The 19235-nt window shown below is 42.7% G+C and overlaps 1 protein-coding gene across 2 annotated transcripts in view; it reads left to right on the plus strand.

The window, feature by feature from the left end:
* Window positions 1-19235, plus strand: part of LOC146869175 (dehydrogenase/reductase SDR family member 4-like) — a 137002-nt gene that overhangs the window by 58515 nt on the left and 59252 nt on the right. For both annotated transcript variants that reach the window (XM_085641706.1, XM_085641786.1), the window contains exon 3: window positions 15807-15984. In XM_085641706.1, coding sequence (XP_085497832.1) covers window positions 15807-15984 — 178 coding nt within the window. The remainder of the gene's footprint in view (window positions 1-15806; window positions 15985-19235) is intronic.

Genomic DNA, 19235 nt, shown 5'->3' on the forward strand with positions numbered 1-19235 from the left:
TGAGTTTGTGAACAGGCTCCCAAGTCTAGTAAAACCCTCACAATCGAGTGACTGGTCTGAGGCATAATATTATCTGAACGTTAGTACTCTCATTCTTACGGTCCAGAGGGTCCTGACAGAACTCTGCTCCAAGGAAACCACCTAACTAAAACGCTGTGAGAAACTGAAGCAGGAAGGGGTCAAGAAAATAATATTTGCATGTAAATCAAACTTTATTATAGCGTATGTTGCACAGTTATCCTGTGTGCCCTGTTCACCCCCATTTTTTTTGCTGACTGGTACTGGTGGTAACTGACTGTGCTCTAGAACCAGGCCCAGGGCCAGAATTATGTTGAAAACACAAGTTAAAAACACATACATGAGCGTACACTATATATTAGGGTACACTTATATTTGGCAAAACCTACCCTTTAAATCCCTAGTTGATAATAGGGCAGGGGATTAAAACTACCTATAAGGCCCTATTATATAATAGGTCATGACAGTTTAGAGGTCAGCAGCCCTTTCTGCACTTGTATGTGTGCACTGCTGAGAGTCTGAGGTAATGTTAAAAGCAGCCCTGAGACGCAGAACTGCTTTTAAAATGTTAACTGTACCCAAACTCGACTTTGGTGGTAGGGGCACTTAAAAGGTGATAAACTACAATAGTTTGGCATTTTAGGTACCCCTAGAGTCCCCCCTAGGTGCCCCAGGAGTCAGAGTCATGTCATTATAAGGAGGGCCCTTATAAAGATGCTTTATATGCTCTGGGGATAGAGAAATTGCACATTTCACTTTTCCCACTGTAGTAAAGTGCCTCCCAAAATCGATGTTGGTGCTAGGAGCACTGTAGAGTGGGGTCTACACTATCTTTGCATATTCAGGACTCCTAAAGCCTCCCCCAGGTGTCTCAGGGGTAGGGGGCATGTAACTATAAGCAGGGCATTTATAAAATCTTTTATTTGCCCTGGTGATAGAGAAATTGCACATTTCATTTTCTCCATTGTAGATACCTAGCCCTATATGATAACATTGCAATAGTCTATGAACGCATAACTATCGCTAGGAATTGAATTAAGATATCATTCAAGGATTTAGGGGAATGGTTGTGATACATCTAGCAATAGGCTACTGCTGAATTTACCCTAAATTGTACAGAAAAGCGGTTTTAAGACTTTCTTGCCAGTAAGCCAAAATTCAGACTTCCTGTCCTCTTTCTTGATTGGTCGGAGTTCACGGGATTTGCCACGCTGCTGTGATGCAGTGATGAGCGGCTCACCCAGGGAGAGGCTATCTAGTGGAGAGAGCTTTGCTACACAGGAATGCCAGAGCAGGGGGGAGGGGTCATAAAGTATGAAGCTTCAAAGGGGGAGAGGACAGGCAGAGAATGCTAGTTCCTTCTACCCACCAGCCCCTCTGACCCAGCCAGATGGCAGGCTCAAGGCAGGAATTTGTAGATGATAAGCGGAGGAGAGCTATGGAAAGGAGCCATACTGGAGGTTCCTCTGCTGACATTTCAGCCATACTGAATCTTGGAGGAATAGTGCTTTCTGGGAGAAGATTATGCCACACTTTAGAGGATGTGATCACACTCTGGGGTGTTACCTTGCACCTCATTGGACAGGAGTGCCCTCCTGCTTGACCCTAGAGGACACTGAATTAATAAGTGAGAGGAACAGAGCCTCTCAGATCTGCTGCTGAAACTAAGAGAAGGCGGCTTGCCAAGCTGAGAACTTGACTTGCACCATCAGGCCCTGCATTCTGACTGACTGCACCTGTTGCATTATCTGGAACTACAGCCCTTTGGATGTACCTTGCTTCAAGAGGAATAAAGAGTTGACTCCCTGAAAGCTACAAGTTAGCAGAGCTCACCTGGACCATCACTACCAAGAATCGCCTGCCTGGAGTGCTTCCAGCTGATTTGTAAGGGTTTTGTCCAGGTGCATTGTGGGAATTGTGGTCCTAACCTTTCAAGGACTATCTTGGAGATTCCAGACCCTTGGATTTTGTTTAGGACACTTTCGACCCTCAAGAGGAACTTCAGGAAAAAGTTCCAGAAGTTTGGAGCAACTTTGGAAAAAAGCTCCATGAGGGGACCGACTCAACCGTGAGAGCCAAGTTGGCCACCTTCAACCGCAAGCCACCCTGACCTGCTGGTTTGTCCCACTAAAAAGCTCTGGAGACCCTACTTCCAGAGTTTGACTGGGAGCTCCCCGTGAAGCAAGCCGGCGAACCGTCACCAAATCCGGACTGGTGAAGAGCTTCGAGGGACCCGGCAGATCAAGCTCCAGAAAAGTTTCTAAGTACGAAGATAAGATCTCGATGAAGGCCTACCACGAGTGGTATCTAGTACAGTCGGCCTGAAACTTTGACTTTGTCCTCGTCAAGCGCGACCAGATGTCCCGTGATGGTGCTATAGGTTTCTAAGTTCTATATAGTGCTAAATCTTTAAAAGTTCATATGTATGATTCCGTACATTGGATGTTTGGCATTTTGGTGTAATTTTATTTTAAAGATAAAAATATTTCCTATTCTTATAAATTGCTGTTGGATTTTTATTGTGTGTTGTGTCTTAATTATTCACTGTATTGGTGTTTTTAACTGCTTTACATACCTGTCTCCTAAGTTAAGTCTGCCTGTTTGCAGCCACGCTACCCAGGGTTGAGCATGGGCATAATTTATTTTACTGAGCGCTAGACTGTGTTACTGGCTTTATTGCCGGTGGTAGATGCATATTTACCATTACTAATAACCCCCTTTCCAACATTTGGTGTTCAGCGTTGTGGATACGGCCTTCTGTTTAAAAGCACACATTTCAGCGAAGTCAATTAAGATTGTAAAAATGCTCTAAATTGTCTTAGGACAAAGCTTCTGAATTTTGAAATGTTAGAGTTTGGACTAAGCTGATTTTTAGTCCATTGTTTTGATTTTTCGAAAATTGTCCTAAGTCTGATTGCTAGGTGTTGTGACCCAAAACTAGGGGTACCGTGGAGCTGGACCTAGCTAACCCAGCTAAACTCTAGATGGTTGAGCTTGGGGTAAAGTGTAGAGTTGGGGGCCTGCCTGCCTCCAATAACGTTAGGAAGGCAGGTTTGCGTAAGTCCCTGAAGGCCTGGGCTGGGGCAGCTGATGAGATTCAAGGGTGGGGAGAAGCTGCCCCCCCCCCCCTGTCACCCACGAAGAGGGTGAGGATGATGCCTTCTTCGTTGTTTCCAGTATTAGCTATGTCATTCCAAATGGTGGGAGGAGGACAGGGTCCCCTTCTCAGGAACCACCACTGTCCCTTGCAGAGAGGCAGCTTGAGGCCCAATTGGCTTTAATAGCTTTGGAGCAAAGAAAACTGGAACTAACTAAGGAAATGGAAAGAGTGATAATGATAAAGAGATTGAGATGTCCAGGGGTGGTGGATTTGATCACAAGCTTTCCAAGGGTATAGCACTCAGGGACACAGAGAGGGATGGCATTGACAAATGGTTGACTGCATGTGATAGAGCCCTAGAGATGTGGGGGGTCACCCCAAGCACTGCGATTTACATTTGTGGGAACGGATTCCCGTAGCTGTGAGGGATAGGCTCCTGACCCTGAAGGGGATGAGGCAAAATCCTACTACTAATCAAGTTGTTTGGTCTGACTCCATAGCTGTACAGGGTGAAGGTCAGAGACAGCCAGAAAGTGGGCACATGGTCTGGGTGGATTTTGTGGACATTACAGTGAAAGCACGAGAAGGCTGGATTGTTGGTAACATTGTTGACATATATGAGGTGTTGTATAATTAGTTGTTGAAAGAACACATTTTGATTGTGCTCTAAGCTGACAGACCCCAGAGAGCTGGGCGGAGCAGCTGATGAGCAGGTAGAACCCAGGTTTCCAATCAGCACCAGGGCGGTTATCAGAAAAAAGGACAGGTCTTCCCCCCCAGGGGAAAGCCCAGGGGAAAAAAAGTCAAATACAGAAGGAGTTCGCAATAGACACACAAAAATCTGACCAGGGGGTGGGGGCAAGCTAAACCAAATTTCAGGGAGGGGGTAACTCAATGACCACCTGTGCAGTGGAGGCAACTGAAGCATCCCTTCATAAGTCCAAATGAATGATCAATGGTGTTTCGGGTCCTAAGGAATGCTTGATGCTATAGAGTCAATGGTTTTCGAATCGGTGTTATGAGCCAATGTTTGAGAAGACATAAAGACATGAGACGCACAGAGGTGGGATGTGAGCAGAAATGCTGCAGACACACATTGACACGCGCATGTACATTTCCTTTTCAAATATGGCCACATCTAATACTGGTGCTCATGCGCTCCTGATGTGCGATATATTTTTTGGGTTATCTCAGCCGTCACATGACAACATTATGGTGGACATTTTAAGGAGAGGGGCTTGATATGGACACATAGTAGCCATGGCCTGTGCAGGTGCTGTCTTTCAAGGTGTAAGGTGTATAGTTCAAAAGTAAGTTTATTAAAGGAATATAAGTGTCCCTAGTCAATGCATAATACAATAAGACAAAATAAATAGTTGCATAAAACAAAATAAATCTTAGGACCAAAATAGTTGGATATGAAAACCAAATAACATAGCTTAAAGGAAAGAGAAAAAAAGGTAATTAAATTAAGTTGGTGTATACAGAGAGAAAATGCATTTCATACAGAAAATACAGAAAATGTTTGAAAAAATCAGATTAATAGGTCAATAACGTTAGGAAAGTCTTGGAGGTTGAAGAACTTCTTGCTGGACAGAGCTTAGGGAAAAGGATCGTTTATCACTAGCATCAATAAACAATGTGATAGGTAACCATAGGTTTAAGCGTTTTGTAGCCATGTGAATGGGGTAGACAAGGCTTGTATCTAATCTGTGGTTATGACAAACGGCATACCACCATGCTTGATATGATAGTTTGGTAAAATCTTTCCAATTTTTGGTTATTTGTTGGAAGGCAACCACCAACAATAAATCAATGATCTTATTGGAGGTGCAATTCGTCCAACTGCGGGATAAACTTCCCAGGAACACATGATGAGTAGTAGAAAAAGGGAAACTGGAACCAAAGATTAAGTTAATTGGGGACCATACATTTTTCCAAAAATTGCGAACAGGCGAACACAAAAACAGCAAGTGATTTAAATCAGCAAGTGGGGATGAACATGTCCAACAAGTATCAGATGTAACAGTGTGTCTTTTGTTTCGAGTGACCGGACATAGCAAAAGTCTGTTGTATACGAAGAAGAGAGTCTGCATGGTATTTGCTGCTCTAGAGTACTTTCTGATTTTAGTCCAAATTTTATTCCATAAGGACGTCCACCAACGGAACTTTAAATCTTCTTCCCATGCAAGTTCCACTTTAGTTTTTTCTCTTATGGTACATGAAGAGCGTAAATAATTATAGATAACAGAAGCCTTAGTATTGGTACAAAGCAAAGTGTGTAGCCTATTAACTGGGGAAGAAGTGGAGGTAATAGGAGGCATGAATTGAGCACATGTGATTGAAGGGCTTGTTTCAAAAGGTTGTACTTGGATTGAAAGGACAAGGGCAAGTGAAAGAGTCTACTAACTTGGGAGAAGGACAAAATTTCATTATGTGAAAACAATTGATAAACCCAAATTAGGCCTTTCTGTCTCCAGGATTTCCAGTAAAAAGGCCTACCGCGTTTCAATAACAATTTATTATGCCATATTGTGGATTTGAAAAAAGAATCTAAGTCTGCAGGGATTGATGGTGAATTGGGTCAAAATTTTAGAAGTGTATTTAAGTATAGGAGTGAATAGGAATTGTGGCTTGCGAGAGAAGGAAACATACTCTTGAAATGAGAAAGGGGATAGAAAGAAACGTTCAAGAGTAACCCATAAAGGACAATCCGCCGAGGAGTCAGCGAGCCAGTTCGAGGATTGACGGAGTAGGAAAGACTTCTGATATGTAGACAAATCAGGGAAATTGACCCCCCCCTTCTGATTTAGGAAGCATTAGGTTCGACAGTGACATGCATAATTTTGTATTATTCCATAAGAAAGAGGAAATTATAGAATTTATCGTCTTAAACAATTTTAAGGGACTGGGAATTGGAATGTTGGAAATTGTGTAAAGTTTTATAGGAGTTATCATCATCTTTATGGTGTCTAGTTGATCCCACCAAGATAAGTATAAAGGGTGCCACTTGGCAATCATATGTAGAGACTCTTTGTATACACGTGTTCATACAGAGAGAGAGTGTATCAGAAATGGATGGAGTAAAGTATAAACCTAAGTATTTGATGTGACTAGGACTCCAAGCGAAGTTTGAAGTTACAGAATCATCTTTAAAAGTATATTTAGTTAAAGGTAATAGCTCACATTTATCCTTGTTCAGTTTGTAGCCAGATATAGAGGAAAAGGATTCGACTTCCTTTAAAAAAGGACTGAGGTTTCGAGATAAATAACAATGTCATCTGCATATGCTGCAAGTTTGATTTGGGAGTTTTTCAAATCAAATCCATGTATGTCTTGGTGTTGGCGTATTCTAGATAAAAAAGGTTTGAGGGCTAGGTTGAAGAGAAAGGGGAGTTGGGGGAAACCCTGGAGAACACTTCTACCTAGATCATAATATGGAGATGTAGCAACATTAGCACATATGGCTGCTCGCGGGTTTGAGTAAAAGAGAGATATTAAAGATATGACTCGGGGCCAAAACCAAACCATTTAAGAGTGTGAAAAAAGTAGGGCCATTCAACTCTATTGAACGCTTTTTCTGCGTCTAGTGCTATTGCTGCCAAGGGTTGAGATAGATGGGAGGATTTAGAAAAAATGTCGAAAAATAAATGGGTATTATCAGTAATAAGGCGGCCCTTATCAAATCCAGATTGTTCCATTCCCAAGAATTTGGGTAAATGAGATTCTAGATGTATGGCCAAAGACTTTGAAAATGTTTATAGTCAATATTAACTAATGAAATAGGTCAATAATTTTTGCAATATTTTAAGTCCTTGCCATCCTTGGGAATGAGGCAAATTATTGCTTCTGAGAAATGTAGAAAAGAGTCTAAGAGGTTGTGTAGTTTAGGGAGTAGCAGCTGTGCGAAATGTAGAAAAAACTCAATGGTGAAACCATCTGGACCTGGGGCTTTATCTTTTTTAAGAGCTTGTAAGGCAATAAAGAGTTCATTTTGTGATAGATTAGATTCCAGAAGTGTAAGATCCGGTTGGGTATCTGAAGAATGTTGGATGGTAGAAAAAAACTGAGAAATATGATGTTCTGAAGGGGGAATCTGAGGTGTAAAGTGATTTATAAAAAAGGAAAAATTTGTTTAAGATTTCTTGTGTCCTTAAATTTCAATATCGAATACTCATCCATGATAGATTCTATATTAAGTTTGTTATGTTTTACATTCAGATAATTTGCTAATATTTTCCCTGCTTTGTTTTGGCCACCATAACATTTTGCGCTGGACTTTAATAGATATAGTGAGGCATTGTCTGTCACTTAGCATTTATAAGTGCAGATAAACAGTCTTTTGATTTAGAATAATAATAAGAATGCTCCAATTTCTTTATCTTGTTCAAGAGGTTATTGGTTAGTTTACGTGCAATTTTACATTTTTTGAGACATAACCAATAATAAAATCTCTAGCTGGTGCTTTAAAAGCGTCCCAGACAACAGAAAAAGTCAGAGTGTCAGTTTGATTAAATAAAAAATATTTGTTAAAAATGGAAACAAAGGCGGATATAAACGACGGGTCTAAGAGAAGAGCATTATTAAAACGCCATCTTCTAGCAGTGTTAGGTTTTTGTAAAATATCGAGCTGAATGGATATAGGAGCATGATCGGATAGTAGAATAGAACCGATATCCGCAGCTATTAAGCATTGAGATATATTATGGGAAATAAAGAAGTAATCAATTCATGATTGAGTTTGATGGGCTGGAGCATAATAATTGCATTCTCTTGTGGTGGGATTACAAAGTCTCCAAGTATCAAAAAATGTGTACAGTTTGATGGTTTGAGCAAAAAGTTTGTGAACCTTATTTGGGACAAAAGAGACCGTTGAATTTCGATCTATAAAGGGATCTGCAACTTGATTACAGCCACCTGTCAAAATAAAATTATCATCAATACAATGTGTAATTTGTTGAGCTAAGGAGGTCCAAAAAGAGTAATCTCCAGCAGTGGGGTTATATACGTTAAGTAAAGAAACCGGAGCATTCCCAATCAACAATTTGGTGCATAACCAATGTCCATCCTTATCAGAACATTGAGAAAGTAGTTTAACAGAAAGTGATTTACGGCAAAGGGTCAAAACTCCCTTTCGTTTATCATCTCCTGGGAGAAGAAGATCTCCCCTACCCATCCCTACTTTAATTTTAAAGATTCCTCTGCCATTAGATGAGATTCTTGTATACAAGCTATATCAGCTTCCAATTTAGCCAAATGAGTCAAAACCCTTTGCCTTTTTATAGGAGAATTCAGACCTCTGACGTCCCATTAAATTAATTTGAAAGACTTAAGATAATTACAGAAAGAAGCAAAAGACACCAATCCAGACTATCCATCAAAGAACAAGAGACATACCAAAGAAAAATCCAACTAAGTGAAGAAACAACCATGTAGTACCGGAAAAGAGAGAAAAATAGATTTAATTCCACAAGTAAAAGATTAGTTAGATGAAAAAATGAGAAATTGAGTGGAAGAATAATAGAAGAACCTGAGAAAGATATAGAGAAAGGGGTAGAAAAGACAAGGGAAAAAAGAAGTAGAAATAAGGGAAAAAGACATACCTAAAAATATCAAACAGGAAGGGGGGGGGTGAAATCACATAGAACAAATGGCACACCCATTGTGATGAGACAAAGGCAGGATACAAACATCAATAAGTCTTCCTATAGATTAGGATTCTGGAGCCAAGGAAGTTATCGCTGGAGACATTATCTGGGTCAGGATATCCCCCGCAGCAAAAAGCGATGCGTTGGCTGTGTTCAGAGGGCAGGTTAGCGCGGACCAACCGCGCCGTTCCGAGGAGTCTAAGTCGGGCACCGCCATGTTCCTCGGGCATCAAGCCACACCCCCCAAGGTGTAAGGTATATAGCTGTTCCTTCATGGCACTATGGGTTGAACAATGCATTCTACACAACAGTGTATGGAGCAAAGGTCTATGTTTGGAAAATTTGGTCACTGGGTCTGAGAGCAGCCAGTAGTATGAGGCAGCAATTGATAGACCAATCTCATTTGGTAATCTATCAGTAGTGTACAACTTTGCCTTTACAGCAATGACTCCCTGTGTGTCTGCAGGGTAATCAATGTGCTGTTAACATGGGTGTTTATGACTGTGTATCTTGGTAAAGTTTAACTGTGCCCTCCCATGCACCTGGACAACTCTTTCTAAGTGGACACCATTGGTAATTACTCGGGCCGCATCCTAATCCATCGTTGTTTTGCATGTTGCTTGTGTTCCGGTTCAGTTTAGACTGGACTGCTCCGGTTGGAGCAAGGCCAGGACTGATTTGCATATAGCTGGATCCAAACCAAGGTGGCACGGAGGGCAAAAGAATGTTGGGTTGAAATCCTACCCCGAGTAATTGCAAGTGGTTGGATTTATTGCAACCATCCTCCCATCACCTTTTGTGTGTAAAATGTTTCAGGAGATATACAACAAGTACATTTGACAGGCAGAGTGTCAGTTCTTAGACAGCAGCCCCTACACATCAACACACACAAGGCACGATAGAGGGTCCCAGTGTGCAGATGTAATGGTGAAAAAGCCAGTCCTGTTCCAAATAAGTAAGGTGTGCTCGGACTATAATGACTGCTACGCAGTGATCACGGGTAATTGGGGTCTTAGAAATACACTCTTGAATTTGCATGTCACCTTCCCCAATTTCATAAGACTACAAGACTGCGTGCTAGGTTAGGTAGGCCCACTGTTATCTGAAACTCAGGACTCCATGAATGTTATTGGAGGAGAGTTTAATGAGGTTATCGACACATAGAGGGTAGAATCTCAAGGGAGGGAATGAGAGGACATAGACTAGATTCAGTAGCAATGTAGGCCTCATTGATGTCAACTGCCACAAACATAACAGAGTACTCAAACTTTTTAGGAGCACATAATACATTTTCGTGATTAGACTGTACATTTATCCCAGTTGTGGAATTACCTTGAATAGTGGGAATTGAATGTTTGTCTTGGGGATCTCCATTCACTCACTTCTCATAATCGCAGTAGGGAACGGGGAATGAGGGGCAAGGAACATGGGCATTAGATGTGTTGGACCACAGAGATGAGGAAACAATAGAAACTCTGAGACAACTCAGGAAGCTGCACTTTGAAGGCAATGTAGGATTAGTAAGCCTGGCAAGCACCATATGGGAGGCATAAAAGCTTTCATTAGGGGTCAGGCCTGTTTCCATAAACTCTACAAGTATAAGAAAAGAGGATGAAAACAGAAGAACCTAGAAGAGGTTTCAATGCGCAGTGGAGCGGCAAGGGTGTGTGTGTCCGAACCGGGCAGCATGAGTTTTGGGGGCGGCGGAATTTTTACACACGTCATCCTCTGTGTCTCCCCGGTACCCCCCACTCCCCACTTCTTCGCTCCTACCTGCGGCCGCCGAGGGGCAGCAAATGCAGGGACTGCCACAGGCGGCAAAAGGTCTAGCTACGCTACTGATGAAGCAAGAAAGCACATGGGGAAAAGTTCAAAGAAAAAGCCATCTGCTGGCTGGAGTGAGACCTGGTGGAGCACAAGCTGCTGCCAACAGAGAAGATAAAGTCCAATATTGAGCGATATAAAGGAAGCCCTATGAGTACAAAACAAGGAAAGAAGACTCCTAGCTTGGTTGTTCAGGAAAGAAGAGGGATTTAGATCAGTGGAGAAGGTGAAGGAAATTGAACTCTAGCCATGGGCAATGCAGGCAAAGCCCATACATTCACCCAGAAAACAGTGAAGAGCAGTCTGCTGCAGAAAATGGATACTAAAAGCCCTTTCTGAGGAAATGGGGTGTATTATATGGTGCGGTTGTGCGACCTCAGGAACAAGTGTAAAGCATTTAAACAGCACCAGAAAGAAATCGACAAGATGCCATAGAAATCTGACGCCAATTTATGAAAATAGACTGTATTTGAATTTATTTTTTAGCCACCACAATGAAAAAGATCTACCAGCGGGTCCTGGAGATATAGAATTTACAATATATAATAAATCAAAGCATTTCACTCAACCACGAACAAGCCTTGGCAAAATCAACAAATCTGACACTTAGAAACTTCCTCACTAAAGAGCTTGGGCTAGGTGTAATGCAGGCACTTGGAGTCACTTTAGGCAACCAACTCCAGTGAGGAGCCAGTCAGGGGGACCAGCAAGGTCCCCAGAAGCAGTCACCTCAGCAGGGGAAGTAGTCTTCAGTCAGTTCCAGGCACTTTTATCCTTTGCAGGGCTTTCCTATGTGAATGATCATGATGCAAGGGATGAAGGATGCTGAAGATGCTCGAAGGGTGCTGTGGATGCTGAGCCGGTGTCAGAGGAATCATGGAAGTGGTCCTGATGCAAGGGATGAAGTATGCTGAAGATGCTCGAAGGGTGCTGTGGATGCAATGCGGTCAAGGGGGTCTAGCTGTGACTACTCCTCAGTCCACGAAGGGGGTTAGGCAGTCCAGGTCACTGCGTAGATGTCCCTGAAATTCCGCTTGGTGTTTGCAGAAGTGCAGTTGCCACTGGACTACTAATCTTCCACTGTTGCAGTCATGTGCCAATCTTTCCTGATTTGATAACTCGTCCCCTAGAGGTCCAAGCTGAGCTCTAACGACAGTCCCGGGTTCAGCAATCTTGGGTGTAACTTTACGCATTAGTTCCACTGGTGCTGCACGGCGGTGCACTCAAGATGTTGAGCTATCAACTTGCCCCAGCAGGCTTCTTCCGCTGTTGTGTCCCTGTGCTGCGAACTGGAGGCCAATCAGGTTGGAGTCTTTTGGCTTTGCCTGGGCTCTGGAGATGTCTTCTCCTTGAGCAGGACATGGTAGGCACAGTCCCTCTCCTTTGCTAGCCACCAGGTGCAGCAGGTGAAGTCCACAATAGTGCAGCCTCTCTTTGCCTGTTCCACGGTGCATTAGGGCAGTCCTTCTTACAGTCCATTCGAGATCTGAGTTTTGGGTGCCAGGGATGCCCTACTTATGCTCAGAAAATACCTTAAGGGTAGGATGCGGCCAATGGGCCACCAGGTTTCCTCTCACCTAATGACCACTTCCTGTGAAGTGTGGCATCCGGGATCCCAGGAGGCACCATTTTGCCCAATTGCAATATGACAGGACTCCTCTTCCAGCATGTGGAGCTGGTGTGGCTACCGTGGGGGCTACATGCCTCTGGATAACTGGTTTGGCAACTGCTTTCCCCTCTCCTGTCCCTAGTGTCAACCTGTCAACCTGAACAACGGAGCAGCCCCTCTCCCAAATGTTAACCATTTGCCCTTCAAAGGTGGCTTCTCCTTTGAAGCTCACCTTTTGGGCCAACACCCTTGTGGGTTCCTGCAGGAGGGAGATGACACCTCCTTCCAGAGCAATCCCCTATTGTATCCTTTCCTGGGAGTTGTTAGCACATCTCCCCAGGAGGGCAGAAAGCTGTCTCTGTAACAGGACCTTTGTGCAACAAGTATGGAAACAAAGTGGAAAATGTATTTGCTGCTAAAGTTGCACACTGCATCTTGGTACAATCATTTCTACTTAAGAATCAAGTCAGGCTTAATGTTATGAGTTGTTTGCTACCTTGGATGAACCACTTTGGTCGCACTGTTCCAGAGTTAGCACAGCTGAGGCGTCAGCGTGTAACTCTGTATTGGGTGACCAAGTTTTCCACAGTGAAAACAACAGTTTTGCATTTTTACTATCAGAACATGTAAAAATACATGGTCTGCTTGTGCGATACGTTGCACCCTGCCTTAGGCTTGCCACAGGGATGACTTGCAAATGTATCAGGGGGAAGTCTGGCTTTGCCATTACTTTAAATAGCAAAGTTGGGCTAGCAGATCAACGGTATGTGAGGTGATGGGCCAGATGAAGTCAGGTAAAATCAGATATAGACTGTCTGCTGAATTCTTTAAGGATCGTTATGAAATTTGGGGAGCACATGTGAAACGTGTCCGGAAGCAAAAATTGCAGACATGAACTGGAAAACTTTAGACTGGGTGTGGAATTCCTATTGGCTGATAATATTGTGTGGGGTCAAGGACATCATATCATGTTTATTTTGCCCATTGGACAAGTAGGCCCAACCCCCTGCAGCACAAACCATTTGGCTGTCTTTTCACAGTACAACATTATAGATATGTTGAAAAGCCCTGTCTGCAGTAAATTCTAGATATACATCCATATATTCATTAATGCAACGTCTTTATTATAAGGATACGTGTTTGGAGAGAATGCTGTGAGCTCAGCTTAAATTACTGACAGTGGTTCCAGTATAAAAAAACTGCCCATGTGTTTGCAAAGTTTAACAATGTGACACTACTTATAAAACTCCCAGAATGCTCTTTGATTAGATGCAAATAATAACAGATGCTTGAAAGCAAGACTATTTGCTATCAAAATAAAATGTACATGTGTGCCTCAGACCTTCTCAGGCTCATGGTGAATGGATTCATAAGAAACGAAAATAACCTAAGTCATTTACCTGCAATTTCACTTGAATGTGATGGTTCCTGGATCCTGGTTCTCCATAAGCTGCCATTGACAGAGACTATAAATCTCTGCAGCTGAGAGGATGGAAACATCATTAGTCATCAATTTTTCTGCCGCATGATAACATCGTTTGATTCTGCTGCAGGATGAAACCTGAACTCTTGGGGCGTTTTGATGTGTTTGCTTGTGTGTCGGAGCGATGCTTTATGTTTCTGATAGTTCACGCTGCTAAAAGTCAACTCTCTCTTCCTCCTTCCCCGCAAAGGGTTTCCGCAGCTGTCGCAGGTCTGAAATATTGGATATCATATCCAATGGGATGTTGTAGGTCCATCTGGATGTTCAAGTCTGCCTGGAATTGCAATTAGGTCTGCAATTCTGGTCAATGCAGTTATATGGCAGAAGTCATAGACTTTCGAATATCAATGAAAATTGTTTGAATGAACATATCTCAGCTTCTGAAATATCATATCACAGAATATGAATATCCCCCGACAGTTCTGGACAACAGGGGAATTTACAGATATAATAAAGGCTTCTCAACAATGTTTTATAAAGTCACTATTCATAAAATGTATGACATACTCTAAAGATTTGTATATGTCAAATGCATTATCAGGAGTTTTAACTCAACAGAATGTCAGGTGAGCTACATGAGCTTTCTGGGGTAGGAAGGCGGAAGGTCTAGTGGGGGTGGATAAAGTTTGGGCCATGAGTCTTTCCTAGACACACAAACGCTTGCCCTTGGCTGAATTGATCACTCTGCTTGCAACGTGAGGTTGTGAGAGAGGATGGGAAGTTTCAAAGCAAGGCCCTTTGGGAGGGGTTCAGCTTTAAAGCTCTGATGCACGACTTAGAATCAAGGGAAGCGGGCATGCTAAAGCCGTCCCAAATATACCTGTGCAACCCTAGCTCTGTGACCTCGGTCACATTACCCTACCACACAAAGAGAAGATTGATAGCTTGAAAGGAGGGATTCTGGGCGTCAGGTTGTAACAGGGATGTGAGTGTTTCTCTGAGTGGAATCTCCTCTAAAATGAGGAGAAAGAAAGAGACAATGGAGGTGGAAAGCCTCCTAATCTCCTCCAGAAATCCTACCTGCAATATGGGCAGGAGACCTCACCTTCTCAGACCAGGGTGAGCTGGACTAGGAGGACACCAGATGAGAAGAGGTCTTCTGTTTGTGTGTACTCTGCTGAAACAACTCATTGTTATTATTATTATGTAATAAGAAGGCCCCTTAGCAGTGATGGTTCAAACTCAGAACAGACTGACATCATCTCCACTCAACAGAGCAGCTCGACAGGCGCGTTACACCCCGCGTCCTGTTTATGAGCCATTCCTCATGACTCTTTAATAATTGTTCCGACACAAATAGTCTTTACTGTTTTGCTGTTTATTTGCCTTATTGTCATTATTTACTCCTGGAAGTCCAGTTAAATGAGATCAGCTTCCTGCGACTCCGTTTTAGATAAATGGATCGGAATAAAATAGAATTGGGAGTGCGGACAGCTCAAAGACAAGAGAAAGGCAACTGCAACCCGCAACGCAGAGACACTAACGACAAAGACCAGCGTACTGCCCCCGATTCCTTCTTAGTTAGGCATGTCGTTTATTCATTTATTCTGTGTATTCTGTAGCACGAACAAGACTCGGCTGGGTATCAGAGCGCTTTACAAGTTATATAGTATCAACAGTTGTGACAACAGTGTAAAGAGGCATCGAAAACATAAAGAAAGCGAGCAACCAGACAAACAAGAGACAAAAGAGTTCCATCTCTTTATAGCAAATTGTCCGACTGAATATAAGAATGATCATGCTAAGTTCACTCAAAATAGTTGTAAAGGTCTGTTGCTATACATATCAGCTTCGTATTGTGTCATAAGCATCTGTCAGATCACTAGTAAACTAACTCCCTGCTAGGCCATGAGGTCTATTAGGATACATCTTGTGATCACTCCGGGAGATCTGAGTTCACACCAGGCTGTCTAGTCGACATATTAGCTCTCAGACCACAATGTAGTTACCATGCCGTTGATTATGGTAGGAATTTGCTCATTAAAAAGATCTTTGCTTCTCTCTTGAAGATTGCAGGGATGCTTCTAATGTTTGGAGGAAGCAAGTTCCAGACTCTAGGAGCGGCTCTGGAGAAAGATCTGTTGTAGGTTTTTTTCTTTACGGTACCTATTTGGCTTCCTCCAGGATCGGCTTGGAAATTGCCCGGCGGCTAGCTCAGGATGGTGCACATGTGGTGGTGAGCAGCCGTAACAAGGTGAACGTGAACCGGGCTGTGGAGGAGCTGAAGGCTGAGAACCTGAGCGTGTCTGGTGTCGTATGCCATGTGGAGAAAGAGGAAGACCAACAGAGGCTGGTAGACACAGTAAGTGATACCCACACAGCCCTTGCATATCTGAGCCCTTTCTACATATCTGGAGGCCATTCAGAAGCATAGTGTTTCGATTTAGATGCCCGTACATAGGATTCCCTGGATCATGTCCTTATATAGGCACAATTCGCATTGCCCTTCTTTAGACATAGAATCCCAGTCCTTATTTAGGCATTAGGCATGCTATCCAAATACAGGCATGGTCACCTACATCCGTCCATCCCACGTCACAACGAGTTCTTAGAAACCAGACCCTTAAGCCATCGGGACTTTCCCTAGATAGGATTATTGATTTCTCCAAGAACTCATCTATTATGCATGAACTACTATTCCTTAGGGGTTCATTCATGCCGTCTTCCTCTGCCCGACTTTACGTCAATGCTTGCATTCCTAAGCACCTTCCAGGTATAAATATATCTTCCCTTACCATGGCAAGCACGGCTCAGCTCGATACAGCTCACCACGGCAAGTTCAGAAGGAATTCGAGTTCCCACCTGACGCACTGACCAGACGCTGTCATCCCTGCTCGCATAGAATCCAGCTTCCAGTGTTCTGACTCCCTTAGCAGGGTGTTGGAGTTTGAGATTCGGAAAGAGATTCCCACCGCTCTAATTCTAAGGTATGGAGCTGACTAGACCCTAGAGGGACTCTTGGCATATACAACTTAGTATATACCATACTATAGAAAACAGCACCTACTTCTTTCCTTGTACTACACTTAGGTTAGGTACACTGGGGTAGAACTACTTAGAAGCATCAGACGAGTATTCACTTTTTAGCCTGTGTTATTTATGTATGTATATATGAATATATGTCATAGCTAGAAGACAATGCTAGTGCAGTATTATTTCTTCTTACTGCTTACGCTGTGCGTATTATATCTTGCTTACTGTCTAATGATTGCACCAGCTCATATCACTTACAAGAGAAACAAGACTGTTCAATAAATCCTTTTATTGAAACGCCCGTCTATCTATTTCTGTGTAACTCTGAAGAAACTAAGCATGCACGATTGACTGAGTGAAATTGTTATCTATTGTTTCCACAATTCTGAGACATGTTCTGATTCTAAGGGAAACAAAGTTGTCATGTTTATGCGGTTGTCAGAAACTACTCCCTTCTTGTTCTTATTCGCGAAGTTTCTAGTGACCTCTGAGTTAGCTGGCACATAAAGTAATTAAGTTTAATGTACTCGATAGAGGCATACTGACCGTAGTTCTATGCAAAAACTATAGTGTATATTATTCCAATGCACAGAGCCTATACGGTAAATAGGAGCTACACTACACTCCGAAGGGACCTGATAGGAAAGATTCCATAGTTATATCCTCTTATTATTCTCCTAGCTGTTAAGTTTCTCTGGAAGGATCGAAGCCCAATCCTGTAACACGAGCTCTCGTGAGATTCCCATGTGTGAAGCATCTACCACGAGCATGGAGGCATAGGAGTCATGGTCACAAAACTCTCTGTAGGTCCCATTATTTAGAATAGGTCCATCAAAGCCTACGCTTAGTATTCTCAGTTGGACTACAGCGGACCACACATCTGATGCCTTAATGGAATGACAGGACACCCTAGATTAATGAACCCCACAGCAACTAACCACACTTTTATTCCTTTCAGTGAATCTCTTGGCCATTGGGAGTTTGAGCACTTCCCATCCAGTGAAAAAGGCAATTTCTCAGGCCCTTAAAAGTAATTCGACTCACCTCTATCCCACTGCTGGCCAACATTTTTCTCTGGGCAGGAGGAGGGCACAGTAGGGGGAAGCCGGCTTTATAAATATGCCTGCAGCATGGATGTGCTAGAAACAACTAGACTGATTGTTATACTGATGGGGCCGGGAGGGACATTTTACTTTTTTAATTTGTGATAAAAACCTTTTTTTTAAAGATTTTAGCTCACTACTCTTTACCCTACCTCTATCCCACCGCTGGCTGCTATATTTCTGCCGGCAGCATGCGAGTCGTTGAGAGGATAGAGGGCCCTGAAGCAGCAAGTCAGCCTCATAAGTATGCGGATGCTCAACAGACGCATGCAGCGAATGCGCCGCTGGAGCGTCAAAGGCAAGCCCAGTAGAGAGCTTTGCCTACTAGATGAGCCGGCGGTGTATGGAAACCTTCAATAATTGCATAAGAACTTCCTCTAGGTTACTTATTGCTGTGACATCACTACTCAACCATAGTTAAAATTACATAGCTACTTTCTTTGTTCACAAAATATGACTTTTCAATCTCTTTCTTCTGGTGCCCATTCTAGCTTATCTCTTCCTTTTTTACTTCTCATAAGTATTATCCTTGCTTCCCTCTCTTGCTCTGCCATTTACTTTTTAGGTCCAGTCCATCTCACTCTAGGACTGTTTATCCAGCTCCTGCGTTTCTTCTCTATTTTATTCTTTCTTTAACCTCAGATTTTTAAAGCTTGGAAAACACTGGAAACACCTCTGGGGTGAGGTATTTGGGTGCAATACATACCTCCTATCCTGAGCTTTGGGTCTGGAAATGAGACATAACTTTCAGATTCTGTATTTATCATACCAGAATGTGCATGTTTTGCCACTCGCCACTCTTTTTCCCCCTGAATGATTTTCAGCAGGTTTGGCCTGCTGAAAATCACTCCGTGAAAAAACAATGGGTGCGATAATAAAACATTTCCTAGCTAGTGTGAAGGAAAGTTTCAATTCTATTAAGGATACGGAGGTGAGGATTATGCCATCACCTTAATCCCCAACAACAACTCGCATTAGATGCCAACACTAACCTATAATGATCAAATATAGTTTAGAAGTAACCAATCACATTCCAACACCAGCTCTGTAACATCCATATGGATACCCTTCCCATTCTGCCTTCTTGGGACTTTTACCATCCTGCTGTACCATGTGTCCTTCTGCGTCTACTCCATGCCTGTAGGTACAAAATGAACTGTGTAATGTATAGTCTCCTAGGTTGACTAAGCACAAATGCAAAAAACATATCAAAGATGCCTAGTGTAAGGGGACAGCAATACAGAATACCATGATTGTTTTTTCACATCAATTTCAACTCCAATACTCCTTCAATGGGAGGGTCACTCCTCTAGAGACCTATATATTTCCAAAGAGCTACCCTATATGCTGTAAAACATGAATATTTCCTGCAGTTGTGAGATTTCAACTATTATTTTGAAGCTGCAAATGCTCCCAGCAAGTAAGTATAAACTAGAGAAGGATCTGGAAATCACAGATCATAAGCAAGAGGTTAAGG

This window comes from Triturus cristatus, chromosome 1_1, assembly GCF_964204655.1.
Source record: "Triturus cristatus chromosome 1_1, aTriCri1.1, whole genome shotgun sequence".
Taxonomy (NCBI): domain Eukaryota; kingdom Metazoa; phylum Chordata; class Amphibia; order Caudata; family Salamandridae; genus Triturus; species Triturus cristatus.